Source organism: Nanorana parkeri, unplaced genomic scaffold, assembly GCF_000935625.1.
Source record: "Nanorana parkeri isolate BGI_ZX_2015 unplaced genomic scaffold, ASM93562v1 scaffold87, whole genome shotgun sequence".
NCBI lineage: Eukaryota > Metazoa > Chordata > Amphibia > Anura > Dicroglossidae > Nanorana > Nanorana parkeri.
In genome coordinates, this window is record NW_017306355.1 from 2226111 (window position 1) to 2250202 (window position 24092).

At 43.6% G+C, this 24092-nt stretch overlaps 1 protein-coding gene across 1 annotated transcript in view; it reads right to left on the reverse strand.

Annotated features, from left to right (window-relative positions):
• The window catches only part of CFAP43 (cilia and flagella associated protein 43), a 75039-nt gene that overhangs the window by 3599 nt on the left and 47348 nt on the right, over positions 1-24092 (reverse strand). Inside the window, exons 26-36 of the mRNA XM_018552402.1 lie at positions 23088-23168; positions 19766-19891; positions 19008-19127; positions 12709-12816; positions 11390-11476; positions 11223-11311; positions 9872-10079; positions 7844-7956; positions 4583-4742; positions 3780-3944; positions 263-343 (exon numbers count right to left, since the gene is read on the reverse strand). Of these exons, the coding sequence (XP_018407904.1) occupies positions 263-343; positions 3780-3944; positions 4583-4742; positions 7844-7956; positions 9872-10079; positions 11223-11311; positions 11390-11476; positions 12709-12816; positions 19008-19127; positions 19766-19891; positions 23088-23168 (1338 nt within the window). The remainder of the gene's footprint in view (positions 1-262; positions 344-3779; positions 3945-4582; positions 4743-7843; positions 7957-9871; positions 10080-11222; positions 11312-11389; positions 11477-12708; positions 12817-19007; positions 19128-19765; positions 19892-23087; positions 23169-24092) is intronic.

Here is a 24092-nt window from a genome sequence, read left to right on the forward strand (position 1 = left end):
GCCGTTGCCTGATTGTGACTGGCCCGGATCGCGTACTGAGGCGATCCGGGTCGGTCGGATCTATTTCCATTGGTGGTCCCTGAACCTGGGCTTGCGTGCCAGCAGAGAGGGCCCCACGTGCCCTCCCTGGCACGCGTGCCATAGGTTCGCCACCACTGGTATAGATAGTTGTAGTTATTCACATTCATCTGGACTTGTCCAGCCCCACTGAGAGCTTCTACATAATTATTCATAGAAAAATACTTAGCCCTTTTAAACGTACCTTTTCTTCGACATTGATAGTCTCTTCCAGGACCAGTATCTGGTTAGCTAAGCGCCTGTCATAATTTGATTCATTGAGAAACTGTGTAACAACAAAAATAGAAATACCTGTTGACTAAACAGACGATGGACAATAGACAACATTTCAAGTCTGTATTACTTTCCGCAGGATTGCATTCATCGCTATCTTCCAAGAATAACCTTTGTTTAAATTTAGTACATGCTACAGCATCTGTGGCTTTTTGGGATGTTCAAATGTAGTATGCTTATGTTACAGAGAATACTCATAGGACATTAGACACGTTAGTAATAGACAATCAAATGCTTGCGTTCCTTGCTTCAGACCTATGCTGGAAAAATAACAGATCCCTCGCAGAATCTGTTGATCTGTGCAGTGTACTAAAATGCAGTTGTGTGTTTAAAAGGAGAACTATGAGGTGAGTGCTTTTCACTCACATCATAGTTCTAGCCGACCTGTGACAATGAGACTGTCACAGGTCGGCTCAGTAGATCGGGAGGTGAGCGAACCGGCGTTCGCTCACCTCTCGATCCTGTCACGGCTCTCTGCCGTGACAGGGGAGGGACTGGATTCCCCCCTCCCCGCTCCGATCCTCCATCGCTGACTGGCGGAACGGAGGCAGGAACAGCTGGCTCTGCCTTTAGATAGGCAGAGCCAGCTGTCAGTCACACAGCTGGGCGGATCCAGACATAATTGTTGGGATCCGCTTCAGCTGCGGCGTCTCAGTATACCGCAAGCTGTAGCTCGCGGTATACTGAGCTTAGGGTGATGGGAGGACGCTAGTTTGTGTCCTCCTGTTACCCTAAGGAGAACTATGGGGAAAAGCCCTAACCCCATAGTTCTCCTTTAAGGGAAAAGATAAAGGGTTTGGATCCATTTTATTTTTTTAGCTGCTTTGTTTATGATTATTAGTGTATTTGGAAAATAAGCATTTTTATTTTACAAGTACACCTTTACTACAGGGTGCACCCTTGACACCAATACTACCAAGAAATATGGATTTTCTAAAAAGGAAATATAGCAGAAGCTGTTTCACACTGACTTTCTATACTTAAATATGAATAGGGCTGTATGAAAAGAGCATGGAGAGAAGGGGAGTTTGCCTTTTCTTTGACTCATTTATCTGTGTGTATAACTCTACCATTTAGCTATTGAGCTTCATACACAGGCTTTTGTTTCAACAAAGCAGTTAAGTTAAACCTGGTAAATATGTAAAAGGAAACCTAGAGATTTATCTGCTGGCTGGGAATGTGGATATGAATGAGAAATATTTTATATTTATAATTATTACATATTTACTTTATTAGAAATATAATTGTTTTATTTATATTTTTTAGCATAACTATTAGCATGTGCATAGACCTCACAACTGGCCACACTGCAGGCTGACGGCTATCACATCACAACTGGCCACTGTGGCATTGCGTGGCAATACCACGGTATAATGTGGCATCAAAGTCACCCAGGACTCCCAGCAAGAGGGGCTGAGCGGCTTCAGGAATGTACTTTTACCAGGAAAGAGCTGGCTTTACAATTCAATACGGGTTTTCTGGATTATAGTTGGGATCCTGGAGCCGGGAGATTGCTAAGAGAACTGGGAGGGAAGAAATCTCCATTCCTGGGTCCGGGCTTTAGTGGTGACCAGCACCGAATGATTGCACACCTGTGCACAGCCCTTATGAAAAGGGTTCTGGCTGATGTTCAGGGGTTCCAGTTGGAAGACAAGGGAGGTGTCTGTCCAGGAGTCAGGAGGGCTCCACCAAGGCAAGTCTGTGGGATGCAGCCTGTTTGGGAGAGGTTTTTTGTGATAACCTGAAGATGGAGGGACTTATTTTGCTGTACTGTGTTTGAAGACCCCTGCGAGGGAAACACCTGTGTGGACTTTTATGTTTGAAATAATAAAAGTGGGCAAAGAAGCCCTTAAAAAGACGTGGTAAGCGAGTGGACTCCGTCCTTAATGTGCTACCATTGGAAGCTAAATCACACACCACACTGCAGGCTGACGGCTATCACATCCCAACTGGCCACACTGCAGGCTGACGGCTATCACATCCCAACTGGCCACACTGCAGGCTGACGGCTATCACATCCCAACTGGCCACACTGCAGGCTGACGGCTATCACATCCCAACTGGCCACACTGCAGGCTGACGGCTATCACATCCCAACTGGCCACACTGCAGGCTGACGGCTATCACATCCCAACTGGCCACACTGCAGGCTGACGGCTATCACATCCCAACTGGCCACACTGCAGGCTGACGGCTATCACATCCCAACTGGCCACACTGCAGGCTGACGGCTATCACATCCCAACTGGCCACACTGCAGGCTGACGGCTATCACATCCCAACTGGCCACACTGCAGGCTGACGGCTATCACATCCCAACTGGCCACACTGCAGGCTGACGGCTATCACATCCCAACTGGCCACACTGCAGGCTGACGGCTATCACATCCCAACTGGCCACACTGCAGGCTGACGGCTATCACATCCCAACTGGCCACACTGCAGGCTGACGGCTATCACATCCCAACTGGCCACACTGCAGGCTGACGGCTATCACATCCCAACTGGCCACACTGCAGGCTGACGGCTATCACATCCCAACTGGCCACACTGCAGGCTGACGGCTATCACATCCCAACTGGCCACACTGCAGGCTGACGGCTATCACATCACAACTGGCCACACTGCAGGCTGACGGCTATCACATCATAAGTGGCCACACTGCAAGCTGACGGCTATCACATCACAACTCAGAGATGATTTGAGGATCTACAGCTGAGTGATATACAAATAACATACATTTCTGTTAAAGGAGAACTATGGGGTCAGAGCTTTTCCCCATAGTTCTCCTTAGGGTAACGGGAGGACACAAACTAGCGTCCTCCCGTTACCCTAAGCTCAGTATACCGCGAGCTACAGCTCGATGTTGAGATCTGCCCAGCTGCGTGAGTGACAGCTGGCTCTGCCTATCTAGAGGCAGAGCCAGCTGTACCCGCCCCCTGTCCTTTCCGCCAGTCAGCGCTGGCGGATCGGAGCGGGGAGGGGGGAATCCAGCCCCTCCCCTGTCACGGCAGAGAGCCGTGACAGGATCGAGAGGTGAGCGAACGCCGGTATCTGTTCGCTCACCTCCTGATCTACTGAGCCGACCTGTGACAGTCTCATTGTCACAGGTCGGCTAGAACTATGAGGTGAGTGGAAATCACTCATCTCATAGTTCTCCTTTAATAGCTAAGGTACTTGAATGCATTTTTAAGATTTAACTCCTGAGTTTAGTGTAACTTTAAATTAGCCAATAAAAGGGTATCACCTAAATTCCAGACTTTGCTCCATTCATTGATTGTAAATATGGTACGATATAACTAGTTTTAAACACTGAAATCGTTAGATCTGCCTGTTTCCATTTAAATAATAGATATAATAATTTACAGATATTTTACTTTGTTATTTTCTAAATAATCCTAATAAAAAGTATTTTGAAAGTGTCATACGGTCTGAATGTCTTTAGTCACACGAAGCATCGTAATGTCCCGAGATTTCTTTTTCAAGTCTTCCATCTCCATTTGGATCTTCTTGTGTTCCCACTCAAGCTGAAAGATTCCTTTACGGAAATCTTTGCTTTCCACCATGATGGCAATTTTCTGTTCTCCCAGGCCCTAGGTAAATGTATGGGACAGTTTAAGAAAATAAAACAGTTAGTGTTATGGGATCATACTGTGTATATGCAAGTTGTACTTGTAAGTTGCCTTTGATAACTCTTTTGTAATTTGGTTGCCAGAACCTCCATATATATGAAAAGGGAACAATATATTTATTTCCTATATACCTGGAATATAACGGGCAAAAAAAAAGATTAAAACCATGCTGGAAAACAATACCATAAAGCTCAACTCTGAGCTAGAGGCTTCCCCCACAGTCTTTAGGCTGGTCGTGTGTCACACATATGACTTCTCTTGGTGGGCAGTCCTCAATGATACAGAAATCGGTGCTGATGTGAGTACAAGCACCATGGTGACACCCCATCAGGAGGCGGGTCCATGACGCTCTGAAGTCACAAGCAGCTCGGAACACCGATGATATCTAGTGGCAGAAGGGAATTACTGTGGGGGATAGCACTCAAGAGGTGGTGAGTATTGCAGCCAGAGCAGCATTTCTGTTTTAAACTCTTTAATAAAAAAAAATCTGCAACGAGTTGGGCTTCAACATCACATATATGAATCCCAAGCAGATAAGAACACCTTGAAATCATCCTCACACCCCACAGACAAGCACTCATATTAGGATTGTCATTTACCCGTATGCTGCTATTCAAATCTTCAATGACATTCCTGTGCAGCAGTATCGCATCAGCAAAATTAGGCATTAAATCTGAATTTTCCACTTCCACTTGTCCCTGTTTAAGTATGAACTGGACGGTCAAATCTAACAGAAACTTCATTTTTGCATTTCGTAGACTGCAATGATAAGATGTGAAAAAAACTATTATTATAAGTCAATAGAATTATTGTTGGGCTAATTAAAAAAAGAATACCGTGGCCAGTAGTACCTTAATTATATCAGTGAATGTTTCATTTGCATGGGCTGCTATGGCTTAATTTGAACGTTGTTACTGCCCTTGTATTTCCCTATTGAATGAGGCCTTGTTCACACCAAGCGCGGAGCAGGTGCAGAGCAGAGCAGTTGCAGACCGGATCAAAACTGCAGCCAATGTATTCCAATTGTATTTTGGGCTCTAGTTCACAACGCAGCGTTCAGTTCCAGAGCATGTAAAAAAACTGCAGCAAGCCCTATTTTACCTGCTCTGGAAAGCTCTGCAAACGCATAAAAAACGCATGCAAATGCCCTGGAACACACTGAAACCCATTTTACCAAAACCGGCCCGGAATGCATCAAAAACGCGGCCAAAAACGCAGCACAACCCACTGCACTGCGTGTGCAAAAACGCATGCAGATCTGGTCTGCATTTGGTGTGAACAAGCCCTTAGGCGTTTCGGGTCGCGCGTTTACCGCGATTTGCGGTCAACAAACCGCGCGTCAAACTCGCGTTTACGAGGGCTATCCAGCTGTATCCTAATGTATACGCACGTAAAATACGCCCCAAAGAAGCTCCTGTACTTCTTTGGGTGTAGGGCGTTCCTACGCGCTGAAATACGCCCAGGTGGGAACCATACCCATAGGAAATAATGGGATTTCACTTGCTGGGCGTTTTACAGCGTCGATCAGCGCTGTAAAATGCCCATGTGTGGACCAGGCCTTAACCCTATCTGATACAATAAGGGCCTGTGTGGACGGGCTCCGGGCTTGGGCATCAGTGTGAAACACTTCTGAAATCATTCAGAATTCATCAACAGGTCAAATTAACCTGCAGTAAACCTTCTCCTGACCTGCTAAAGCAGGTTTTGCGTTCCTATAGGCTTGTATGGGAATGCAAAATCTATTTGAAGCCAACACAAGCCTTTTAACACAGGCCCTCAAGATATTGAGTCAATCAGGAATTGCTGTTATTAGATACTTGTATTGATAAAAATATGTAGGATGGTGTTACTGACCTCCATCTATAAATGCTAGCTTCCTGGCTGTTACTGACTGAATAGTTTCTGAGTCACTGACACTGAACAAGTAGCGAGTCAAGAAAGAGTAATATCAGAAGTTAGGATCAGCATATTTGTTCCAGATCAGTGATTCAGAAAGTACTATAGCTAGAGGATCACAGTGACAGCCAGGCGACTATCATTTTAAAGGGAGAGGTAAGCCATGGGAGCCTACTTATTTTATTTCAATTCAGTGTTTTTTAACACAGCAATGTTTTTTTCAACATTTTTCTGCTTTTGGCTCATGTAGGTTGAGGGTTTACACCAGGGGTCTCAAACTCAATTTAGTCGGGGGCTACTGGACACATTTCTTAGTCCCGTGGGGGCCGCTACAATATATGGTACCAGTTTTAATGTATGCACATGTTACAAGCATTCAAATGAATGGTCAGGTGACAGCTGCTGCATGTAAATGCCTGCACAACGCATGTAATCATATGTGATATGATTACATGCTGTTAGGAATCAATCACTCTCCCTGGATACCTGATTGTTTATCCAGGGATAGTGATTGTTTTTGTAACTGCATGTAATCATATCACATACGATTTACATGCGGTATGCAGGCATGTACATGCAGCGGCTGTCACCTAATCATTAACTTGAATGGGTGACAGTTGCTGCATGTAAATGTCGGATTAGGGATTCCTGTGCAGGAAAACGCAAGTTTGTGACACAGGAATCCCCCCTCACACATAATAATACAGCCCCCCACGCACACACATAATACACTTAACCCCCCTTCCAAGCCCCCCGCACACATTTAATACACTGCCCCCAGTACATATAATAATAAACTTCCCCCTCCCTCCCTTCCAAGCCCCCAGAACACATATTAAACTCCCCCCCTCCCAAGCCCCCAGAACACATAATACACTCCCTCCTTTCCTTTAACCACTTCAAGACCAGGTGTTTAGACCCCCTTCCTGGCCAGGCAATTGCTGATCATCCATCATTGGACCGGAGCTCAGAACTGACAGAAGCAGCTCTGTGGTCTGCATCCGACAGAGATGCAGAACGTGCAGCTACTCCCTCAAGTCGGGCACGCGGTCTGTGACTGTGTGCCCGACGTGTCAGCTGGCTGCGGGCCACATAGTACCGGCTCGCGGGCCGGAGTTGGTCCGCGGGTCGGTACTTTGAGACTCCTGGTTTACAGCAAATCAATCCATACAAAGAAAATAATAGTTCTCTGTGCAGTTCTCTTCTGCTATCTGTGCTCCTCCTCCTCTTCAATCCGTCTCACAAAGGAGAGACAGATCTGTGATCTATGTGTGCACAAGCCATTATTCTGCATATGGTGTGACAGAATTTAATCAGTATGTGAGATTGTTTAAAACAAGACCTCTTGAAGAGGTCTTAAAGGGGAACTCCAGAAAGTTTCAACTTCGATCTTTGGTTCTCTTTGCAGAGAACACTGCTGCAAAAACTCTGCTCTCCAGCTGACTGCACACGTCTAGGCTCATCACTAATGTTTGCATCTAAGTAGATGTTAAAGCAAACTGGATGATATTTAGTTTGTTGAAGCACTGTGTAATAAAACAATTTATTTTCATCAATACTACTTTTTTTCATGCATTGTTGCATCCCAGTGCTGCTGATCGATGCAGACTCTTTGCAGCCACTTCCTGTCTACCTACATACACTCTATCCATGACCCATGGATAGATTTCAGCACCCATGTTTAATGTGTGCTGAAATGGCCACTTGTAGTCTGTGTGGCAGTGTGATAAAGCAGGAGCACAATTGGGAGATGGGGATGAAACATTGTCGACCTATAGTAGGAAGTGCCTGGACATGTTCAGTAGTGATAAAGTGTTCTCCCCTCTGACACTAAAACTATAGTGCTGACTAAGAAAAAAGGACAGATTGACAGGTTCACTTTAAGCACACACACAGACATGCACTCAGCTATGGGCTCCGATAAAGAATGTTAAGACCACATTAATATGTTACATTATAGTTACATGTTAAGATCTTGCATAATATTCTCAATGTCCTGCCGTGTCTTCTCATCATCTTCTATCCTCTTATAAAGAAACTCCTGCATTTCAGCCAGTATCTGCGCCTTTCGCTTCACCTAAACCAGCAGAAGGCACAAGTACAGTTAATATAACTGACACATAATACATTATATAAACAAATAAAATGTTGAAAATCCTACCCTATTCTCTCCTACAAGTTTTTGATGTTTGCAAGTAAAGCCATAACTGTTGTCAGTATTTCAACAGTTCTACATTTCATAATTATATATTTACAAATGGTATTTGAAGAATCAAACAGATCAAGGCAGTTGGTGATAAGTTGCTTTAATATTTTTGATCTTTGTTGCAATCAAAACTGTTTGAAAGTGATTGTAACTGCCCCAAGATCAGCGTGTGCATGGCCAGCATAATGGTTTAATTTTCAACAACAGATGAACCTATGGAAGATTTAAAAAAAATATTTGAAGTGGAACTAAAATTAAATTTGCTAGCAGGTTGGCTTTTAGGGCAAAATAGACTCCATATGTCTGTCTTCTTCCTGATAGCAGTTTTTTCTAATCCTACATTGGCTGTAGCAGATGCACAGCCAGAGCAGAAAAAAAGCAGAGTGCCAGGATAAAGTAACTCCCATGGATATGCACAGCCATGTCATCTGTGGTTAAATAATAAAGATTGAAGACTGCTGGCACAGAAGAGACCTGGAGAAGATGTCAGTGGCGGTGGTGGAGCAAAAAGGGTGAGCACAGACATTGCATCAATGTAGAATGGCGCTTTGGGAAGTAAGTGTGCCATATAGTGTAGGTATAATTACAGTAAGGGCTATGGGGACCGTTAAGACTGGATTGCCTCTTATAGTAAAGGTGTCAAACATGCAGTCCACATGCACATTCCCTGTGGGTCACTGAGGATTCCCCTGTCTGGACATTTAACAGACATAGGAGATCGTTTATGGTTGAAGAAGGATGCTTGAGGGCCACACAAGGATGGCAGGCAGCATGTTTGACACCACTGGAGAATCTCCCGGGCAGGCTTTGTGAGCGGGGAATATAGCACTGACCCAGTGGTGAGGATGAGCCAGCCATGGTGTCGGAGTGGGATGCAGGTAGTACTTACCCACCACCTGTCTGTCACAGCTGCCTGCTCATCTGGAAGTATAGTGAAACAAGATACACATCATGCCTGTGTATACCAGAGCCGCTGTGGCAGTCTGAGTGTGATTTTAAAAAGTGTAAAGGTGGTTGGGTAGATAGGGAGCATTGGGCAGTGACTTCACACTGAAAAAAATAGAGCTCTGAAGTGAATGGGAACTGAAAAGGGTGTTGGCCACTGAATTTGAGTTAGTAAAGGTGTTGCTCAGTTAAATTGAGCTAAAGAATGTGCAGTTGGTCAGTGAATTGGAGTAAGTAAAAGTTTGTATTTAAATATTCCCAATTAATATTTATATCTGTCAATGTTAATGAAGGTGCGACCATCTTTGTGACCTGTCCCAAGACTTGGGTTTGACATGCCGGGTTTAAAGGGTCAATCCAAACAATCGGGAACTATAGCAGGGAGACCTCATACATGGAATATCCAAATTATAATAAGTCAGGCTGTTTATGTCCATTAGGTTAAACCTATAACTAAAATATCACAGCATTTTTGAAAATTTTTGTTTTATTGAATTATTATTTATAACTATAAGGAAAGCTCATTTAAATGTAAAAAGGATTACTGCCCAGGGAACAACAATCACATGACACATTTTAGCCAGTTTCAACCAAACCTGAAATGATACAGTAGAATAAACAATGGTGAAGTGATTATACTGTATAGTCGGTCAGTGGATAATCTCTAAAAAAAAAAGCACCTCCTCGTTAGAGAACTGAATTAGATGTACAGATTTGGCTTAGAGTTGCAAACACATGCAAATATTGCAGTAGTATATGGAGATCATAACCATCATATTAAGCAAACACTGGCTGAAAATAAATGATAAGCAGTTTGTAAATGTTAATGTGGGTTGCCAACCTGCAGTTCATATTCCATTTTAGACCGCCTTGCTAGACAGAAACGTTCCCAAACTGGAAGTTCGAGCCCTTCTGGCATGTGTTCTGGAGCATCTAATTCATCCATTGCTTTCATGAGCGGAGCAATTGAATCTCTGTACGTTTTGCCTGATGCTGGACGTTCACCGAATGGGGCCTCATTTTCTGTCTGAGTCCTGAGGCGTTGAACTCTAGAAATGAGTACATAGCCATTGGTTGGATAATGCGGCTTCACAAAAATAACACATTCAAAATAAAAGAGTAGGCAGATCTGTGTTTCCACTGCTTTTGATATTTATTTTATATAGTCAAGAAGACTACATACAGTACAGTGTATTTTCTTGAAAACTAATAGCCATGTGGCTTTGAAAATATCTGAATGTATTTTCTCTGATACTGTTTGCAATGAAATCAGTGCACTTAAAAAGTGCATTGTAAATAATATGTGATTAAGTTCCATTATACACTTTTCATAAACATGAAACCAAGAGTAGAGTTGGTTATTATGAACCACCGCTCATCATTGATTTGCAATAATTTAAGTTGCACTATGCTTTTAGTGAGGTTGGTTCTATTGTCTCACTTACATGGAAATAAGTCCTGGCTATAAACCATTAATCACTGCTCCTGAAGGACTACCTTTGTGCAGTAGAGCAGCCTTTCAGAACAGAGGAGTCCCCGACTTCCTCGGGGATGTCTTCAAATTTTCACACACCGTCATATCTTTCTATGGTGCAGGCATGCTGCAAGCAACATGAAAACGAATGATGCTAATCTTTGGAGGGTGGGATCCATTCAGAAAAGGACAGAAGTTCGCCTCCATCCAGGCTGCTATCCCCTCCAGCCCTCTACCATGCTGCTTCAGCTTCCTGATGTGATGGTAGGACTGTGTGAAAGGAGGGCTGAGGACTCTAATGTGAGGGAGACTTCTGATATGAAGGGGGCACCTGATGCAAAGAGGAAGCTCTAATGTGAAGGGGGGGTGACTGATATAAAAGTGGGGCTTCTGATGTAAAAAAGGGGCCCCTAATGTGAAGGGGTGCTTCTAATGTAAAGAGGACTCCTGGTGTGAAAGGGGGGCCTGTGATGTAAAGGGGAGACTCTGATGTGAAATGAGGGGGGCTCTGATATAAAGGAGAAAAAACTATGTCAGATTTGGGGGGGTGGGGGGGGGCATGTAACTTTTTAAAATGTTTTCTACTTTTATAGACCGCGGTGCGTCTTTTTTTAACCTACCTTTGAAGGGTGCCATGACTGAACAAAAGGGTGCAAAATGCCGCACTGCAGATATACTGTATTATGCTTTCTCAGTCATAAGCATAACTAAAAAGTACCTTGGTCTTCGCTTGTAGAGTCTGTAAAGCTGGTCCACATGGTGAGCTAGTACATCTGAAAATTCTTTCTTAAATCCTCGATCTAACAACTAAAACCAAAACAAACTGAAATTATATTAACTGGGAAAGAACACTTGTCCACATGAAGACAGGCTTATGGCTTTTACCTTATCTTCTGCCACTAGATCATCATAGGACTCTCTGAAAGATTCCACCTCAGCTTTGAAAGTCTTAACTAGTTCAGCTGTTTGGTTCTAGAATTTAAAAAAAAGACATTAGAAATTACATTTTGTAATTCATCTGGATAAGGTGAAAAGGACGGATCGCACAGATTGTAGTCTGAAAGTACCTCTTATTTAAATTATAGAAGGTGTACATACAGTAAACTCTTTGCTCTTTCATACAGGATTCCACCTGCCCGTCAAAGTTGTATCTGCCGATGTAACTAAATTCTTAACATCTTTAATGCTCACAGAAGGGTTTACTATTTTACTCCCATATGCCTACAGTTATAGCTGAATAGCCAATAGTAAAAGTTATGCAGAATATAGATTGAGAGGGGTTCAGCTAGGGAAATCAAAGATGGAGGTCTAAAACAGAGCATATCAAGTCTACACATGCATAGCCTATGTCACGATCACACATAGTTGAGAGCAGGCAGCAAATGAAGAAGCAATCTAATAGTCCATACGCAAACCAATTCTATAGTTAAAAAGTAGATAGCAGATTTACATTTTCTTTAAACGGTGGTAATACATTTAGGCCTCATTCACATGAGAAAAGGCCGGCACGTACAGCTCCGTGCTGCATGCACGGCCGTATCAGGCAGCTCCCAGAAACAACAGGTGCTGCGTGTGATTAGTACGCAGCCCCTGTCCTTCTATGGGACTGTGCGGGCCATACGCCGCCCCACGCTCCCCCGCCCTGCACGTCCGTGTCGGTGCGGGTGAGCGTACTCGTACGCTGACAGGATGGATCCTGTCTGTGTCCGAGCCGGGACACCCACACCCGTACGGGCCTGCACTTGAGGTGAGCGTAGGGGGGCATATGGCTGCGTACTCCCATAGAGAAGGACCATGGCTGCGTACTAATCACATGCAGCACCTGTGCTTCCCGGAAGTTGCCTGATACGGCCGTGCACGGCGCTGTACGTGCCGGCCTTTTCTCGTGTGAATGAGGCCTTATATATCTACAGTATATAGCTATTGGGAAGCAATATTTTCATTTTTGGCAGTTTAATGATAATAAGGTATCAATATTGATAGAGTTTTTAATAGCATTAATGGCCATCACAGTGATCATAGGGTATAAAGCTACCATGTCTATTAATAGACCATCATTTGACAACTCAGATCACAGCTATCAAGGGGCCCACTGGCTGCCTGAGGGAATTCCACAGTGCCAATTATAAATGGCGCAGCCCAACTAAACGTCCACTACTTTTCATTTTAGACATACATCGAAGTAAAAGGAATGCATTTCTAACCTTTTGTTTTCGTTTTCTGTCCAGGATCTGGTTTAATTGTGCCACTCTGGTATTTATCTCTTCTTCAATCAAAATGGAGAATAGAAGATTGCTGATTTTCAGCTCTTCCTGAATAATAAACATAAAATGAAATAGCAGTTGAGTTATTGACGGAACTTAATTCAAGTTTCACACTATTTAAAGAGCCAGGCTACCCCAAACAAATATTTCATGTGTAGAGAAGTTATTGCTAAAGTTTTAAAGAACTCAGTGCGGGATCCAAATGCACCAGCTTCTACCGAAAAACTAACAGGATTATTCACAACAGGGTGAAGAGTTTGGAGAAGGCAGGAGAAGTGATCAATCTAGGACAACATAGCTGAACTGGAAAGTGAGCTGAATTGGAGAATTGTTCCAAATCAGCTATGTTGTCCTATATTGTTCACTTCTCCTGCCTTCTCCAAACGCTTCACCCTTTATTGAATAGACCTGTAAATCTCATTATTGGATATAATGACTTTTTAGCTTGCAGTGGAGGAATAATATTTAGCATCTGTGAATCTCATTTTTAGAAACAAAAAAAGATGGCTATTGTTTTTCTCTATTCTTTAAAGTTGAATTCCAGAAAGAAAAATAAAACTTGCAGCGAGGCTGCTCTTGCACTGCAAAGTTTATATGGCTCATTTAGGTCTAGGGTACCTGAAAAAAGAATTAACTTACCCGATTCCCCACTCACGCAGACTGCCTCCAGGATACAAAACTGGCACCTACAGCCTTTTGCCCCCTATGCTCCGATGGTCATAGGCCTGCTGACGTCATCATGTACAAGGCAGGGACCATAGCCCCGCTTTGTTAATGAGGAAGCTGAGGGACAATCCACAAACTGTAGTGTAGGGGAAGCAAGGAGAGTGCTGACTGCTAGGGGAGCGAGGATCAGGTAAGACAAACTGCTTTTTCTGATACCCTAGACCTAAATGAAAATGTAACCCTTGCAGTGCAGAGGCAACCCCACTGCAAGGGAAGTTTTGTGTTTTTTCCCAGCGATAGGCTTTAAGTTACCATATATACTCGAGTATAAGCCGAGTTTTTCAGCACATTTTTTTGTGCTGAAAAATGCCCCCCTCGGCTTATACTCGAGTCAGCGCCTCGAGAACTTGCGTTATGTTTTTTTTTTTCTTCTTACTTACCTCGCCGAGCGTCGCGTCACTGCTGCTCCGGTGGGCGGCGCTCCGAGCGGGGTCATCTGGCAGTCTCCGGGTGACGCTCGGCGAGGTAAGAAAAAAAAACCCCGCAGCGGCCAGTCAGGAGCAGGGGAGCAGGGATGAGTCAGCGGCGCGCTGGTCAGGCGAGAGGAGCTCCAGGTGGGGTTCTAATTTAGCGGGCAGGCACCTCTAAACCCACAGCTTATATTCGAGTCAATATTTTTTCCCAGTTCTTTGTGGTAAAATTAGGTACCTTGGCTTATATTCGGGACGGCTTATACTCGAGGTGAACCTTGGAAAGACTGTAATCAACTCCTATGTCTCTTGTCTGCATATGAGCAATGTATTTATATTGGCTAGTTTGATAAGAAGAGTGATTAGGTTGCTTATAATTTTTCTTCTCAAAGTGCACTTTCTCTTTAGATACATTTTATGAATTTTATTTTTGCACTCTGCAGGTGCAACACAATTTCCTTGTGTTACCTGCTACTTATCAGAATCAAAAAAATCCCCACCCCCCTAACGCTCCTTAGCATATAACAGGTTAAAATATATGGCATTCACCTAACTAGCATAGTGGCCCACGTTAGAATATATAAAAGCATAATTCTGGAAAAGAAAGGGGAAGCAGAGGCTTTATGATTCTATATTGTCTTCTGAGGCAGAAACAAAGGTCTTTTCCAGCCCTTTGTGCTGATATGGGTGACAATTGTGTTTTTAAAGTACTCATTAATGCCCCATTCACATTGAGCGATTCGCAAATCGCGCGTTTGTCGCGCGATTTGCATTTTGCGCGATATCGTGCGTTTGTCGCGATATCGCGCAAATGCTTGCATTGAGCAAGCTAGAATCGCGGCAAAATCCGCTCCAAAAAAGGGTCCTGCTGTAGCGATGCACGACCCGCGACAGCTACAGACAGAGCCCCATTAGATTGCATTGGAGAGCGATATCGCGGGAATTACCGCGCGATAAATCGCTCAGTGTGAACGGGGCCTAATCGTTTCCAGGTACCTTGAAGGTATCCTGTATGATTTCAGAAGGGCTTTTGTATTGCCTTCTGTTAGCCCTATTGTATGATGTGCAAGTGCTGTCCCATGTTTGGTCTCTGTGACTTTTTTGGTCATCCTTCTTTTTCTTGTTACTAGCCGTTCAACGTACAGAGCCGTAGCTAGCTCCTATTGCGCCTGAAGCAAGAACAGAAAATTGTGCCGCCCCCCCCCAACAGACGTGTGATGTCCCCCGACATGACACAAGTGCGGCGTCATGTGACGTCCTGCGCCCACCTCCAGGATTGCAGTGCGCATGCGCAGAATGTGCTGGTGGACAAATTAAAAATAGCATAAAAATGTGTTCATTCGTAACTGGGGACACATAGTACATAGGGGGGGAGGGAGCGCTGAAGCCAGTGGGGATGGGTGGTGGAGGGAGCGCTGTCACTTCATCCTGAGGTGAGAGCTCCCTCCTCCGCCCCCCCATCGGCTGCAGCACTCTATTTTTCATCGGATTCATCGGATCCCTGCTGCCTCTATCGATACAGGCGGGGAGAGCAGTAGGGATCCAAAGAGAAGCTGGAGCCTGTGCCGCCCCTCTTCTCTCTGCTGAGCCGCGGCCTAGCTGCACCCCCTCGCCCCTGTTGCCATGGCGTCCTGTGCTTGCCATGGCAACAGGGGCGAGGGGGTGCAGCTAGGCCGGGCCTGGCTGCGCCCCCTCTCAGCTGCACATGAGGCGAATGCCTCACTCGCCTCATGGTAGCTACGGCCCTGAGCCGTTGGTGGGTTAGCTCTGCTTAGGATTCAGATGGAAGTAGCAATTGTCTCCAGATAACATACTTTAGACTGAATGATCTGTGGGTATAATTGAATCCAGGATGCTATTAGACCAGGTGATAATCTATTTCATTCCTGCAGTCTCTCTTTTCCTGGCGGACTTTCAAAGTATTAATGGAATTGTTATAACAATTGTTTTATAGGAGATAGTACGATTATGAAAGTAGACTAATGACTTTCTATTTACTTTTGCATATTTCTTTATTCTTTTGACGTTCTAAGAAAAAGAAGAGAAGGTTTTAACACAGGAATGGTATATCTTGTCAGCAGCATGTACCTGATAGTCTGTCTAAAACATGCCTCATGTATGCACAGCCTCAAGATGTCACCATTTCTCTGCATATGCTTTCATTTTCTTTCTGGATGATGTCTGGAACGGCTCAGACCTTTCAGGAGAGGAAATCCTCATTGCAAGTGGGAGCATCTAAGAAGTCTAGACGGGAGGTCTCTACCTCTTTCACTGTCTGTATCAGACTCTGCTTCTCATATCAGACCAGTCTACTGAGGTTTATATTTTATTTCTCAAAGAAAAAAATCAGTCAAATACATAATAGAGTCTGACAAATATCAGAAGAAAGCTTAAAAGGTCTCTTTGTCTCATTTTGAAATGAAAAGCTATTGCCTCAAAAACAAAGGGGCGTACAAGACCTCTACCAGTAGAGAAAAAATAATAGTGGATCCTGACATGCGCAACAACTCTAAAGCTTAACTCCAGGCAAATATAAAAGACACAAATGAATTCAGCACTCTATTTGTTAGTACATCATTAAGGAAAAACTCTGGGCACAATTATTCTTAACCCTTGCAGTGGGGCTACCCACTTGCCTTTTGCAGTCCTTGTACAGCAGAGCTCAGATTGGAAGAGTAAGAAGTGTTAAGAGGATCCAATCAGTTGAGCTACAATGTGATAACATAGCACATGCTAATAGAAGGAGAGAGCATAATGACAGGGAGATTAGCTTATAAGTCTGCTTCTTCTCCTTTTACTTTCCAATCACAGGCTGGGGGGAGAGCAAGACCTGTAACTATTACTAAACTGCAGAAGAGAAAAATCAGGTCTCTTGCCCTGCCAGACACAGTTGTGTAAATCTTAGGACTGAATGGAGAGAAATACAAATCCATTGGCAGGTGAAATAGCTCCCCTATTTGTATTTATTTTGTGCCTTTAACTTTTTTCCAGCAGTTTAAATCAATGCCTTTCTGTTGGTCAATATCGGTGAGGACAAGATCACTGCAGCCCTTGGAGATGCTGGTTTTTGAGGTTTCCTGCACAAAAGCTGTCTCTTTGATATTTGACTCTTCCCCTAAGACCATATCTCCTAGTTCAGGAGGGCTGGCTCCAACCAAACCCTTTGAGCCTCAGCCTGACAGAGCAAAACCTGAGAGGTCAGCCCTAAATCCAAAGGCCTCACTTTACAAGACAATTGGGTAAAAGAAGTTCTCAAAGACCTTGTAGGTTCCAAGCTTATTATAGATCCACGGAAAAGTTTCAAGGCTTAATGTATTATTTTGGTCCTTCACTGACTTCGATCTTGCTTTTTCTACAACAAAGATTTAAACAAGGGATAAAAAGTGTAACCCTCTAAAGGCATAGTAGGCTATCTCATCTTTTCTGAACCTAAAATCCTCTTAATCTGATACACTGAACAGGATGTCAGGGTTAAAAAACATAAACCATGTCAAGTCTGGGATTTACAGGTTGTTCCTGAAAGTCTGATGAAAGCTCCTCTTCAGCACGTATTGCATTTGATTTCCTTGTGGAAGACTGTCCTTTGCTGGTATTTTATTTGCACATGGCTACAGCCGTTATTAAATCAAAAAGCCTTATGCAAAGTTTCTGCCAGAGTATGTTTACAAACCGCAAGGGCTAGAACTTTAACAAATCATTAAAGCACATTTCCACAAAGTAGAAAACACTAATTTATGCAGTTCTGTATTTTTGAAAATACATTATTTTATTGCAGCTAGTGTAAGTATAGGAATATGTTTTGATTGTATCTTCCTGTAACCCCTATTAAGCAGCACTGAGAGAGGCGAGGTGTATTTAGCAGATTGCCTGGAGTTCAGCTTTAAGCTTTATTCCGCTGGGTGTGGGATTGTCCCTCCTGTCAGACAATAAAGTGGACATCCTGGCAGTGGCGTAACCAGAGTTATGGGCGCCCGGGGCAGAACATTTTTTTCGCCCCTCCCCCCCATATTATATAAACATCCACTAGAACTGTACCCCACACATATTTATCAGCTAAGGAACTACAAGTCCAAGCATGCCAATGGCCATCAGCAATGCAGTCTTTGGGGTAAGGTAGTGGTGTTTTTGTCAGAAGCAAATAATGCCATGGTTAGTCCCATCTCGTTATGCCAAGGATGGAAAAGGTAGAAATTAAGGATGCACCGATACTAGTATTCACCCAAATGCTCCGATACTTACCCCGATACCAGAACTTCCGGTCAGAGGAAGATATCCTCTGACTGGAAGTGCCACGAGGTAACATTGAGACGGCTTCCCGGACACTCAGACAGCTGGGCCGCAGGTAATAACTAGCTTCCTGATTGGCCGGGAAGCCGGCTTCATGCTGATTAGCTGGGAAGCCGGCTTCCCACCCAATCAGCATGAAGCAGGCCAAACAGCATTTAGCCAGCAAAACAGCATGGAGACGACTTCCTGGCCAATCAGGAAACTGGGCAGCGGTTAATGACCTGCCTCCCAGCTTCCTGATTGGCCGGGAAGCCGACTCCATGCTGATTGGCTGGGATGCTGTCGGCCAAACAGCATGGAGCCGGCTTCCTAAGCAATTAAGAAGCCAGGCAGCGGGTAACAACACGCTGCCCGGCTTCCTGATTGCCCAGAAAGCCGGCTCTATGCTACTGGAAGTACTGGTATTGGTACTCGGTATGAGCGAGTACCGAAATGTAAATATCGGTACTCATACTCGATACCGAAAAACCGGTAACGGTGCATCACTAGTATGAAATGTACTCACTGAAATTTGTCTTTGAGTCCCAGGGAGCACTTTTTTATTTCCCATTATTTTTATTATTCCCTTCTTTACTTTTAAATTACACATGTTGTTTCACTTCTTTTCCACCATTACAATTATGCATGTGCTAATGTGGGCAGCTATGCTAATGATGTAAACACTTTAGCTCATTCGGTACCATGTGAGTCAAAATTTGGGATTTGAACCTTTTAGGTGCTGCCACATACTAAAGAAAGGATATCTAATTTTCATTCAGTTTGAGTGTTGTTCTTACAATTCACTAGTTTTTGCATGCTAACAAATGTAAAGTCTACCTGGTAAATGGCCATTTCCGATTTCACCTTCTTTTCAAATAGTCTCATCAAAGCATCATCAAACGCCTGGGTAGTCTCCATTATTGAAGTCTGAATCTTTTTCATTTCTGCCTCTAGAATCTAAAAGTAAAAAAATAAACTATAATAAATACAATGGAACACACCTGAAACTCATCATCGGAACAAGAATATCTTCCACACAGTTCTAATGGTAGAGATGCCATGCCAATACTTATCATATAACGACAAGTAGAAAATCCATACACATTAAAAGTGCCTGAGCACAAACACTCAGCAAAGTGATATCTGATCCAACAATGGCACTCTTTCCACAGTAAGTGTCTAGTTTACCTGCAGATTTGTCTAGTCAATCTCTTGATAAGCATGCTGGTGAGAAGGCAGTTGAAGAAGAGCATCATCACTTCTACATTCACCCTCTACATCTCTGCAAAAGTAGTTCAACAAATGGAACCTCTCACACCTAACACTCAATTTGCTGGTCATGAGTTTATAAGCTCTCATGATGACAGGATTAAGAAGGGGGTCATTTCAGCATTTAAATTTGAAAAACAATATAAATGGAATTCCCATTTTCTGAGATGATGTGTGGCAGAGCATTACAGTACAGGCAGGGACCATCCTTTGCTATTAACTCCGTAATGATTTAGATTGTGGGTCTGCTAGTAACCAGCAGGTTACAATCTCCTTTTTCTAACCAGCAACAGAAAAAGAAAAGCACAGCAGATTTTGATGCTTACCTTCCTATACTTGTCCTTCTCCTCATTCAGCTCCTTACATTTTTTATCATACTCTTTGAATTGCTTTTTCTCCTCTTCAGTCCATTCTGCCTCAGTCTTGGACATAAATCCTGGAAGTGACACTTCCTGCGGGGCACAAGATAAGCAGTACATGTTACGCTATAAAATATTGTTAGTTTCATTTACAAACAATACTTTTAACCTTTACCAGGTGGTATGAATGTCAAATAGCTAAATTGAAAGTACACCTAAAACTGTAATTACATTTTTTGGTAGATGCTGAAAAGATAAACCACCTTATACCTCGTAGGGACTCCATTGGTAAGAACTCTGCACTTGTGGTTCTGGGTTTGCACACATGGTTTATGAGGGGGTACTAACCACCCTGTTAGATGTTTAAGTTATATTAGAGAGAATGCAACAAGAGGTGCTGGAACAAACCAAAGTGAGCGGAAACCTTGTAGAGTCCCAGGGTACAAAGTCGGAAATCATGACAGGGAGATCTTGTTTGGCCTAACAAAAGCAAATATAAAGCCAGAGGCTATCTCAGCCTGACAACCTCCACCTATCACTAAAAACATTTATTAGCCAGGATTGACAAATACCAGGCAGGGCAATTTCTGACCATTTTTGTACCTTTAGACTATGAAGTTACTGTTAAACCCCTTCATGCTACTTTTAAACATGATCACGCCATTACTTCCATTAATATCCAATGCAATAGTGTTTATATAGGGAAGCATTTATTAAAGGGGTAGAAAGTTCACTTGGTCAACCTTCTGCTAATTTTTGCCTAGGGTATCATTAAGAAGCAATTTAACTTACCTTATTCCTCACTCCCCCAGTAGCTGGTGCTCTCCATCCCCATTTGGTGCTCCGGGCTGTGGGTGGGCCCCCGGTGTTCTCACTTACAATGCAGGGCTGCTGGTCCTGCATTGTATGTGATGACTTTAGAATGCGATTAATGGAAGGAGTGCCGAAAAGGAGCTGCTTCGGGGGTACAGTTCCCACGACGTGTAGGAAGCCTGCAGAAGCGAGGGATGAGGAAACTTAATTTTAACTCAGGGGTCCTCAAACTTTTTAAACATGGGGCCAGTTCACTGTCCCTCAGACATTGCTGGGGGCCGGATCATAGTTTGAAAAACAGGGGGGGCGTGGCTGTGGTGCCGCACCGCCACGCCCCCTCCCGTCCCAGAACAAAGGGGGAACGTTAGTGAGCAATTGCTGTGCGTTCCAGCTGCTGCTGCTCTGGTGTGAATGGCGTTACGCTGATAAAGGAACCAAGGCATTTGGTTTGCCTCGGCATGCGCACTGAGATGAAAGGGCGCAGCCGCGCAGGCCGAACACAGAAGCTGCCAAACTTCCGGAACAGCCTGTGTGTCTTCCCTGACACCCAGACGGGGCCGGCGGAATGACGATCTCTCCCTGGACCCCGCGGGTGGGCGGGCAGCTTTATTTGATTGATTGCTATATGTTGTTTAGGGCAGCTGGACCTATTTTAACTGTTTGAAGACCAGGTGTTTAGACCCCCTTCCTGTCCAGGCCATTTTTCAGTGTTCAGCGCTGCGGTACTTTGATTGACATTTATTCTGTCCTGCAACGCTGTACTGAAATGAATTTTATACAATTTTTTGGGGACAGATAGAGCTTTCTTTTGGTGGTATTTAATCACCACTGCGGGTTTTATTTTTTTACTATATTTCGGGAAAATTACAGAAAATGTAAAAAAAATACAAGTTTTTTTTTACATTATGTTAGGAAACATTTATTATCACCCAATTTTTTGGTAAAACAAAAAAGACTTGGTCACGTCGGGTAAATAGATACCAAACATGTCAAGCTTAAAAGCTGTGCGCACTTGCAAAATCACGAAAAACGACCATACCAAAATTGACCATAGGCGACGCTTTAAAAACTTTTACAGCTCATTAGTTAAGTGGCCCTAAAATTATTGCTCTTACTGCGATGTTCACGGCGATATGTAACATGTGCAGCGATATGTAACATCTGCAGCGATATGTAAAATGTGCGGCGTAATGGGCGCAATCGTAGTTTTCGCAGGTATGCGCACCCGACGCATGTTTGCATGCGTGTATGTAGGGGTGGGGACTTTTTTATGTGTAACTTTTGACAAAGCTTCAGCTTCTCTCCAGCTTCTGAAGCTGGAGAGCGACACAAGAATGCGGAAGTGATGTAACATACATCACTTCCGCATTCTTACAGTGGAGAGGGGACCTGAGGGAGGTCTTGTACCGAACTCCCTCTGATCCCCTGTGACAGAGGCACTATGCTGGTCTCGGGCTCAGCGTGACAACGGGAGGGGGGACCCGGGCCGACCGCCCATACAAGCAATCAGCCGGCTCTATAGCCGGCGGATCGCTTGTATGTTAACAGGCATCGCTGCCTGTTTTTAAATTGACTGAATTTCCCGCTCGCACGCGCCGCAAGGCGCGCACAAGTGGGCGTGGCTTATTTAGAGAGCTCCTGGCCGTTTTTTTACAACGACCGGCCGGGAGATAGTAAAGATAGGGGCCTGCAGCTCCCCGGCCTTGACACCCGAACGGGTCAGGCCAAGGACCCTGGCGGGCCGGATGTGGCCCGCGGGCCGTTGTTTGAGGACCCCTGTTTTAACTGAACCCATTGAGGGACACAAGAATTCTTAGAATTCCTGGACTGTTGTGCTATACAGCTGCCTGCAGGAGATAATCGACACTGGCAACAAAAGGCTGTTAGCCAGCACTGGATAGCACCGCCCACAGCCCCATTGCTACCCATGCAATGGGACTTCTCTGTCTCTGTTTTTGTCCTCAGAAGAGTGGATGTCATTTCTTTAGCTCTGCTGTTCTCTGTTCATTTGGAAGATTTTCTGCTAACTTCCGCTGCTGGTAGATTCATGCTGCTTATATGAAATCCTGGATGTATCTTCAGTCCACAGAGCGCAGGTTTTTCCCTGTTTTACACAGTTCTGAATTTCTGCAACTTTCTATAGCTACTGGTGAATTCATGCTGGATACAGAAATCCTGGATGGTTCTCCAATAAGCTACACTTAGATGTAGATGTAAACCCTAACTGGATGACATTTAGTTTGCTCAAGCACTGTGTATCACGAAAAACGCTAACTTTTTCATATAATATTGTTTTCATCTTTTTTTCATCGTTTTTTCCATTTCAATGCTACCAATCTCATCCAATCTCTTTCAGCCACTTACTGTCTACATGCACTTGCTTCAGGAGAAGATGCATATCAATACCCTGGACTCCAGTTACTACTACATAGTGTCAAACACTGCTTTACTGATGTGATGTCCATATGACACTCACCGTTCTTAAAATATCTTCTTTCTTAACCTCCAGAACACCTCCCATCATGTCATTGAGGGCACGCTGTTTAGCTTCATCTTCCTAAAAAAATAAAATTCAAATTAATTAAAAATAGTTTTAACATTTCTACTTTGGCAAAGCATATAACAAACAATTCTGGATTGCCTTTGCAAACAATAAGGCTAATGTGAATATTTATATACATTTGATTTCTTACCACTGCATTTTTTAGTATTAGAGAAAAGGCAAATTACCCATGCAACTACGCTTTCCTACAAGTATTTTTACTCATTGGTTGCCCATCATCTGATGTCTACTATTTTTGGTTAATCTCAGCACGTCACTGGCACACACAAGGATGAATTTAATATCTCTTTGATATGTTTATTAAAGAGTGTCATAGCATGTCATTAGAAGCTGCTGTTTTTGGTTGGTACATGGGATCCAAAAAACAGTATTGAGTATCCTTAGGATTTACCAGAAATACTGCATTAAACAGCAAGGATACACATTTTGGTGCCGCTACTTCCAACTGTCATCCTTCCAAGGCTGTCATTTTTATCTTTGTTTTCCCACCCAGCAACACAATGAACACCCAGTGATGTTTAGACCTCTGTCCTGCATATTAGTTCCAGATCAATAACTGTGCACATAGTGGAGCCAAGATAAGTAACAGCAATTTAGCTTCAGAGGAAATTAGATGGAAGGACAAGGAGACAAGTTTCATAATATATGAGGATTGTAAACCATCAGATAGTAACATCATCCTTATCAATGACAGAATATGTATGGCATGCCACAGATGACAATGATGAGCTCCAGGATCAACAGACATATTACAAAGTTCCAAAAATATATGTATATAATAAAGGATGATCTTTTAGATTGTAAGTTTTCATGGGTAGGGTCCTCCTTACAATCTTGTTTTCAATTGTATTGTAACTGTAATGTCTTCCTTATATTGTAAAGTGCTGCAAAAACTTTGGCGCTATATAAATCCTATAT